Source organism: Populus euphratica, unplaced genomic scaffold (genome assembly GCF_000495115.2).
Source record: "Populus euphratica unplaced genomic scaffold, PopEup_1.0 scaffold936.1, whole genome shotgun sequence".
Classification (NCBI taxonomy): domain Eukaryota; kingdom Viridiplantae; phylum Streptophyta; class Magnoliopsida; order Malpighiales; family Salicaceae; genus Populus; species Populus euphratica.
Genome location: NW_011500473.1, coordinates 37,765 through 47,233, shown reverse-complemented (window position 1 = coordinate 47,233; position 9,469 = coordinate 37,765). Strand labels below are relative to the sequence as shown.

The 9,469-nt window shown below is 31.1% G+C and overlaps 1 protein-coding gene across 3 annotated transcripts; it reads left to right on the top strand.

Moving 5' to 3' along the window:
- Positions 1–2,401: 2,401 nt before the first annotated feature.
- On the top strand, positions 2,402–9,105 carry RGP5 (Alpha-1,4-glucan-protein synthase family protein). Of its 3 annotated transcripts, XR_840237.1 has the most exons (4): positions 2,402–2,797; positions 4,691–4,820; positions 4,916–6,170; positions 9,095–9,105. XR_840237.1 is itself a non-coding variant. In XM_011011621.1 (3 exons), exon 3 carries the CDS (start codon positions 5,047–5,049, stop codon positions 6,100–6,102), a length of 1,056 nt encoding a protein of 351 aa, XP_011009923.1. In that variant the 5' UTR covers positions 2,402–2,797; positions 4,749–4,820; positions 4,916–5,046; the 3' UTR covers positions 6,103–6,298. The 3 variants fall into 3 exon arrangements, 2 of the variants coding, with proteins under 2 accessions (XP_011009923.1, XP_011009922.1); XM_011011621.1 differs by lacking the exon at positions 9,095–9,105 and having other exon boundaries at positions 4,749–4,820; positions 4,916–6,298; XM_011011620.1 differs by lacking the exon at positions 9,095–9,105 and having other exon boundaries at positions 4,916–6,298.
- The last annotated feature ends 364 nt before the right edge of the window (positions 9,106–9,469 follow it).

The following is a 9,469-nucleotide window of genomic DNA, read 5'->3' as shown; positions in this document are numbered from 1 at the left end:
ATGACAACGCGGGTTAGACAATATTTTTTTAACCTGAAAAAATAAATTTGGAGATGATCATGTCTTTAAAGAAGTGATAGAAATTTGATAATCGATTTAGATTTTGATTAATTTAATAAATTTGAAGAGTGATTAGTACTTAAAAGTGCATTGATAAAAAATAAGCCAACAACAACAAAAAAAAAATGAAAAAAAAATATAGCTTTAGGCAAAGCTGAGTTAATTCGTAAAATTCATAATTTGGATATGAGATATATCAAGATTACGTGTCTATCGTACATATTAGATCATAACATCGGAATAATTTTATAGAAAAAATTAAGGATAAATAGAAATGAAACTACAAAAATTAAAAAGAAAAATATAGATTAAGATATTTAATAGTACAACATGAGTCATTTACATAATTGTATATAATGAATTTGTTTATTAAAATTAATTTGTAATAAAAATTAATAGACACATAAAAATTATTGAATCAAATGAAATGAAAGAAATACTATATAAAAATAAACATTTTTAATTTATATGAAATATAAAAAAATTACAAATAAACCATATTAACTTGATGAGAAATTAAAAACACACAATATAAAAAAATAAAATTAAAAAATATTTTAAAAAAGACATAAAAGGATATTAAGTGGAAAAAAACAAAATAAAAATACAAATAAAGGAAAAGACTCATGCACCTGAAACTGTTATTTTTTTAAGTGATAGGCGACATGTTATTCACTCTTGTTGTTTTTTTATAAAAAAAAAATAGAAAAACGATATGTAGTTTGTTATAGTAGATGATATATCATTTACCAACTCAAAATTCAGCCTCCACTGTGATGGCCGAAAAATCAGGTCTATAAGATTTTTTTACCAAAAACCCTATTTTTCGACCATGCAGCTCCCTATAAACACCCTAAAGCACCAATAAACTAAATTATCAATCTAATAAATCCAAAAACAATCCAAACCACTAAATGAAACCAAAAAACATAGTGCATCCTTAACCTATATATGGTTTTTTAGGCTACATTGAAACTTAAAATAACCACCATAAAGACTCATCCAGTTAAACCTATTCATATCAATTTTAATTTGTTTAGTGATTAGAATTATTACTAGTGAAGAGTGATTAGTACTTAAAAGTGCATGACACCTGAGCTATGAAAGGAACTTGATTTGTTGTTAACATAAGTTATAATCATGAATGCTTGACGAGATTTACAAGTATTAGCATTAATTGAATAAGATGACTAATGTAATCATGTTAACAATATATAATCTGATTGGAACCTCCTTTGTGTGTGGTTTCCAATTGAATAATAAGAGTTTATACTATACTTGTTTTATATACCATTAGTGGAACCTCTAACTTTGACATTTGTTATTATTATTGTTTAATCCTTACATTAATTTTCCATCTCCAAGTTCTCATCATCATCTTCTTCTTCTCTTTCTTTATTATTATTACTATTATTATCATTGTTGTTATTATTGTTATTAGTATTATTATTGTTGTTGTTATTATTATTATTATTGTTATACTACTGTTGTTTATAATTTGTACAATTAACCTCCTTGTGATTCGACCCCGGTCTTGCCGGGTTATTTATTACTTCGACACTCCTGCACTTGGGAGAAAATATCAATCTTTTAGTCATGTCAAAGAGCTTTCTTTCTCTTCATCAGAATTCTGCGATTTCTCTTTTTCTTTTCATGAAAAAAAATTGAAAATAAAAAAATAAAATTTGATACAAAAATGTATTTTTTAAATTAATTTGTTTAAATATTAATCTTTGTATTAAGTTTTACTTTTATCACGCAATTTTTTTATTTCTACCAAATATCCTTAACATTTCTCTCCTGGCACTTTTTGCACTTTAACTTCACCCCTTCAGATTTTAATCCCTTAATATTTTTCCTCTGAATTTCTAATCACGTACAAAAAAAAGGAAAAAAAAACCTTGTATTAGAAGGAAAGATGGATGATTACACAACCAATCACCGACCATACATAGTTGAGAGATTACTAACATATATATATATATATATATATATATTCTTCTTTGAATGTTTTATATTACTAATTCAATTATTCTATCCTATTTTTTTAATCTCTATATCTCCATTTGTTCAATTCTCGATAAATATGTTAGTAATCTCTCAACCATGTATATATATTAAATGCAATAAAGTGATGGGAGGATATCCATAGTAATGTTATTTGTTTTTTAAAGTATTGTTTTAAAATATGTTGAAATATTTTATTTTTTATTTTTTAAAATTTATTTTTAATATTCATGTATTCAAATAAATTTTCTTAAATGTTATCGAAAATACTTTTAAAATACAAACCGGCTCTTATTAATAAATTTTTAAAATAGATGGAAACTGATCGGTGGATTTACATGGAAACTAGATGGACAACTCGAGTTAGAATATAAATAACTTGATATCGATTTACATGTAAAAGACTACATAACCAGGCAGGCAGGCAGGCGGAGAGTGAGGAGCAGAGGAAGCGACGGCGGAGAGAACGCGGCCAGCAATCTCTCGACAAACTGTGGACCTGGTCAAACTTTTCTTTCTTTAGAAAGCAGAGGGAGAGAGAGAGAGGTGATATTGATTAATCAGTAATATAATAAATAAATAAATGGATGGATGATAGATGAGAGAAGATTGGATGAGAACCACACCGCCATCGTTACTTTCCCTAACAATTGACACAGCTGTCCTTAACGTCTCCAACTTTTCTGATCTCTCTTCCATACCTGATCACATTATCCTCGATCTCTTCCTGGTACTTCTCTTCTCTTCGCTTCCTTTATTTATTTATTTTCAGAAGAGGTGATCTCTAGATTTAGATCTATCTAGAAGTTTGCCCTTTTTTTTAAATTTTGTTTTTTGCTTCACTTATTCCGTAGCAACATCCTGCATTCTGATTTTCTTTCATGCTCTGTGATTTTATGGTGATTGCGATGAGATGAGACTGGGAGTGTTTGTTTCTAATTTGATATTGATCCATGTTATTTTGTCCTGGATTCTTATACAACACGAAGCTCACACATAGAATTGATTTACTAATAGTTTATTTATTTACAATATGAAAGCACAAAATTAAAAGGTATATGCTAAATGCTCTTTGCTTGTTGCTCTATCATGTTCTCTTTTAAGTTGGAATAAAGAAAGCTATGGTGATATCAGTTCTCACAAGGAGTTGGATTAGATCAGTTATAATTTCAATTATCCATGAATCACAAGCATGGAGATTTACATAATTGTATCAAATCAACCAGAGAAGGGAATAATAATGAGATTAAGCCTTTTAGGCTGCGGCATTCCATAGAGGTGAAGTTTTTTTCCCTTCCAATGAGAGCAGCCGTTGAGATTTACATTCAATTTTCTTTTAGTTATTTGGCATGATGGGAGTGGTATCAAAGATTTGAGATCCCTTGATTTCAAGGAAAATTGGTGTTTGATTGTTTGGAATGATGCAGAAGAATCCTTGTATCCAACCCCAACTAGTTTGGGATTGAGGTTTGGTTGTTGTTAAAGTTGTTGTTCTGTAATATGACCTGACATGCTTTGTTATGTTTTATAATGGTAATTTTTTCCGTGCACTATTGGTAGTTACCTTTTGCATTATGCTTTTATGAAAGCTGAACATATAACACAACATAAGGCAAAGCGGTTATGATCATTTTGTATTTATTCGTTGCATGATGTACATTTTTAATTTAAAATTATCAAAGAACTATCTCAACCCAAAGATTAAGCTCTTAGATCAAGCCCCAAGAATGGTTTTATATGCTCTAACATAACCATTCAAGTGAAAACCCTTTTATCTTGAAACTTGCACATGCCTGCAACCACCTTATGCTGAAATTTTTAATTTAATCTGAAGAATAGGGGGGTGGTGGGATTTGAGCTGTTATTGTTCGGTCATTAAAGTTTTGATACTATATCAACAAACCGTCTCAATTCAAAAATTTAAGTTGTTAAGTGGGTCTCAAAAATAGTTTTATATGCTCTAACAAGAATTTACTTTGAAAGGTTGTGTGCAACAAATTCATTACTGACATCGTGAAATGTCTATGTTAACATGTTACTCTGAAACTTTTGATGTGGTAATGGAATAAAATCTTCACGTTGATATGAGTTTGAAGTTCTCTTGCAGTTAGAAGAGTTGCATTTCACCTAGTTTATCAGATTGCTGGCAAATCCTATCTTGGCTTTTTTGTTTGCAATATTGCTTCTGTTACACTGAATAGTTTTGACAGGAAGGTCATAAGGTGAAGTGACGTGAAAGTGAACATCTTGCTTAGGCAATAGCAATTTCATCTGCTGCTTTGTGACCATTGAGCTCATTTGATACTTTCATAGCTTTGTCTTGGCTGATTTTCTAGCATTTCCATTCCATCTAATGGTTTGATTCAATGTTTAGTTCCATTCAATGTTTAGTTCCATTAAGCTATTGTAATTTTTTTCCCTTGCAATTTTTGCTGCTATAAGTAATGCAATGCAAGGCATAGATTGTCACTTAAACCAAAGCAATAAATATTCCATTCACATCTGAGCTATAAAAAGCCAATCTGTTATCTTTTCTCCTCAGTTGTAACTGCTCTTCTACTCCTTAATTTCTTTTGGTCCATTTCATATCCAATTGTAACATTGTTTTTTCCATGTTGAGCAGAGAACACTGAAAGCTGGAAAACTGACTGAGAAAGTTCTGAAATTGTTTGTGGCGACAGGAAATGATGAAGTCCTTGCATTCATCCAGGCATTGAACATCCAACATGTCATAACCCCTGTCCTTCCTACTAGTGAGTTGTATTTGAAATTTTTTCATCCTATTCTTCCAGATGTTTTGAGCTGGATTTTGAAGCTTTTCTCTTTCATTTTGATTGTCTATTGATAGGATGTTCTGAGAAATTCTAAGATAGACAAAATTGTGCATGAACACTTGGATACATTTTAAACCCAAACACGAGCTGCTTTTAGGAGAAACAATCTCTTGGTTCTGGATCTTCATTTTTGTAACTTGGGAAGATGTCTCTAGCTAACATCAAAGACAGTGAGGTTGACATTGTGATAGGAGCACTTCACTCAGACCTGACATCATTTATGAATGAGTGGAGACCCATATTCTCCCGATTCCACTTGATAATTGTCAAAGACCCTGATCTCAAAGAGGAACTCAGGATACCAGAGGGCTTTAATTTTGATGTCTATTCCAAGTCTCATATCGACCGGGTGGTGGGCTCTTCTTCCTCCATAGTCTTCTCCGGCTACTCATGCAGGTATTTTGGCTTTCTTGTATCTCGTAAGAAATACATTGTCTCAATCGATGATGATTGCATCCCAGCTAAGGACAGTAAGGGTTTTATAATAGATGCTGTGGCCCAGCATCTTGCTAACCTGACCACCCCAGCCACTCCTTTTTATTTTAATACTCTCTATGACCCTTATCGTGAGGGAGCAGATTTTGTTCGTGGGTACCCATTTAGCCTGCGTAGTGGGGTTACGTGTGCTCTGTCATGTGGACTCTGGCTTAATTTAGCTGACTTAGATGCCCCTACCCAAGCCCTGAAGCCAGGACAGAGAAATTCTCGATATGTTGATGCTGTTATGACCATTCCATCTAGGGCCATGATGCCCATCAGTGGAATCAACATTGCTTTTGATCGTGAGGCTGTGGGGCCGGCTTTATTGCCAGCTTTGAAGTTGGCTGGGGAAGGAAATCTTAGATGGGAAACAATGGAAGATATTTGGAGTGGAATGTGTGTTAAGGTTGTGTGCGATCACCTTGGTCTTGGTGTGAAAAGTGGGCTACCGTATGTGTGGAGAAAAGACAGAGGTAGTCCGATAGAAAGCTTGAAAAAAGAGTGGGAAGGGGTAAAGCTGACGGAGGAAATTGTCCCGTTCTTTCAGTTAGTGAGGCTGCCACAAACAGCAGCTACAACAGAAGACTGCATCCTTGAGATGGCAACAACAGTGAAGCAACAGTTAGGACCATCAAATCCTGTTTTCACTCGTGCTGCTGAAGCCATGGTTGAATGGGTCAAGCTGTGGAAGGCAGTTGGGTCTGGTTCCTCTCCTTTGTAGAAAAGGGTGGTTTTGATGGTTATGTTTCTAGTTCCGATTACTGTGTTTGCTTGCAACTTATGCCTTTTGTGAGGTAGGAGTAAAACATGTTAACTATATTTATGGTTTGTTTTAATTTTGTGTTTGAGGGGAGCCGTTATGACAATCTTGCCTCTTACCATGTAATTTAAACAAAAGTGGCAGAACGCTTTTGAGCTGGGACATGTGACTTAAAGGGGGCTGCTTTTAAATTACATTCTAACACGAAGCAGGATTTAAAAGGGTGGGTCGGAGTGTTTTAGTAATTATTATTTAAAATGTTTTTTATTTAAAAGTATATTAAAATACTATTTTTTAAAAATTATTTTTAATATGATTTGAAAATATTAGAAAAATTAATTTAAAAAAAAATAAAATTTTAAGTGACATGTTAGTGGTGAAATGAAAATGAAGAATTCTCCATTATGCACTCTTATTTTTTTGTCATAATTTTTTCTCCTTGAAGTGATTCTTGTTGACGATAATGAGATGAAATCTATAGTATTTTTTTTTCCTTCTTACTATGATTATGGTATATTTGCTCTTAACATAAATGAAAATATATGTAATATATTTTTGGTGTAACCACATATTAGCTCCCAATTGATATAACAATTATCAATTCGGCTGCCAGACTATATATATCAATTAGTCTACCACATCCAAACCTTTGACTTTTGCTAGAGAGATGGCAAATACGAACGTTATCCACAAAATAAAAGAACTCTAAAAGATCTGTTCATTCATATAACATTGTTCACTTTTCTTTTCTTTTTGTTATTCAAGTTTTTTTTAAATTTAGTCACCAATTGTTTTTTAATTTTTTTCTTATACACTGTATTATATTGGATTTTGGTCCAATAATTTATTTGGATTACTTTTCTACAAGGTTCTTAAATGTTAAAAAAAGCATTCTCACATTTGATTGATATTTAAATTTGCAAAAACAAATCCAATTTTATTAATAGAGAATACACAAATTCAAATTAACATTATGGTTAAAGGAAAGAGGTTTTATTTATTTATTTATTTTAACATTTAAGAATCTATCTTTAATGATATACTCCTTTATGACAAATGTAGGATAAAGTTTAGAAATATTATCCTAACCATAAGATAATAGAAAACCTTCATGAGGTTCTTATAACTCATAAAATTGAATATCTTTTTAACTCCACCAATACTTGCAAAATCCTCTTCTAGAAAATTCATATCATGGGACTTTATCTTAGTCATTCCTCTATTAGAATATTTACTATACATAACATAGTCCTTAAAGTACTCAACTATTTAATAAAAATATGTTTGGTTGCTTTGGAACCTAATTTACCATATTTATGTAAAGATTTATGAGCATAACTGATAAATTTTCATAGGTATAAGCCTTTTAAATTAGATTTTTCATCATTCTAAAAGTTCACGGAGGATAGGGGAAATGAATTTTAAGGATATATAGTTAAGAATATGGGAAACAATCAATAGTGTATCTTCCAAAAATTAATTAGAAAGTTAGCTTATGTCATCATAGACCTTATCTAAAAGTGTATAATTCTTTCATTATACATAACACCTTTATTTTTTTACAAACTGTAAAGAATTGTTAATTGTCTGCATATCTTTTTTTTCCTTACATAGTTCTTTGAATTGTTCTAATAAATACTTTCGACCTCTATCAGTACAAAGAATCTTTAAGTTGCTCTCTTTTTTTATCCTAAACTTATGTCAAAAAAATATCTGAAATAATCTAAGGCATTTAATCGGTGAGATAACATGTACACAACACCACACCAGGAGCAATCATTTGTGAAAATTAGAAAATAAGAAATGTCATGACATGCTTTTATATTCATAGGTCCATAAGTATTTGATGTACTAGATCTAACGAGTAGCTTTTCTTTTTAGCCTCACCAAAAAGCTTTTTGCGTGATTTTCCTACCAAACATGGCTTATATATATAAGCATGCTTATTTTAGTAAATGAGTCCAATAAGTCATCTATAGCTAGTCTAGCCAATCTATCTTATCATATGTGTCCTAATCTTGTATATCATGTAATTAAATTAGATATAATATCAAAAGAAGTAACGCATGTCATTAAAACGATGTCATTATTAAATGCAAGTCCAAATCCAACATAAAAGAACCTTTACCAAATTGACAAAGTCCAATAAAATTTAAACCTAAATAAATATTCATTTGAGTACTTTCCAAGTAAAAAAAAAAAAAACCTAAAGAGAATAAAACTAAAACTAATAAGATATTACAATAGACATTTGAGGCATACAACACGTCATATAAACAATAAGTTGCATTTAGTGCACATTTTTAAACAATATATGCCAACTTCAAAGACATCAACTTAAGTGTCATCACCCATAATAATGTAATGGTTATCTGCTGGTAGACACCAATAATCTATATATCCAACTCAATCTTTAGTTATATGTTTTGTTGTTCTCGTATCTATGATCTAACTAAAGATAATATGAGTAACAAATATGTGTAAGTATATATACCAATAAAAGAGTCTGGATAGAGTTGTACCTTTTTTTGGCTTAAAGCAATCCCAAGCGAAGTGATCCAATTTTTCATAGTTGTAGAATTTAGCCTTGGTTATGTTATTTTTTTCTACTCTTACCTCTATGGCATTTGGTTATTATGCCAACTTTTGGTGCTAAATTTGCAGCATCATCTTGTAGAGCTCCGTTTTATTTTGTTGTTCTTTGTGTTTAGGCTTGAATACCCTACATTGTCTAATTTTAATTGTTAAAATTATAGTATAATTTGCCTATATATGCTTAAATTAAAGTTCAAGATGTTAACCAATATGATTCTAGGTCTTAACATCCTCATTATGTGTTAGCAACATCTTCATATGGCTTCATAAGGATTCAAGTCAAGATCTAATGACAATCTGGACTTATTGTTCATTAGTGATATTATTACTAGTTGCTTACAACTCTCTAATCACGAAGAACATCACTCCAAGGTGTTTCGCTATAGATTACTTTAGATCGATTATATATTGGTTAAATTTAAAGGTTAAGGCTCATAAAGTAGTTGGTGTCATGTTACCAAATTTCACCTTAAGTTAGTATTACATTTCTTTAGCAATCCGATGGATCTCAAATTCTTTAATTAGGTCATCCTATATAAATCTTAACATAGCAAAGCATGCAGTTCTACCCTTACCGACATAAGCCTTATAGGCTTGTTGGTCATACTAGTGTTCAATAGTTATTCTTTTCTTATGTTGGATCATCCTATTAGTCAAGGTCTCTAGTACTTCTTTCTTATTTAAGAGATAATAAATTCTCTATGCTAAATGTCATAGTTATTTCCATCAAGTT

Coding starts and splice junctions, on each gene's coding strand:
- RGP5 (XM_011011621.1), top strand. CDS start 5,047: ATGTCTCTAGCTAACATCAAAGACAGTGAGGTTGACATTGTGATAGGA.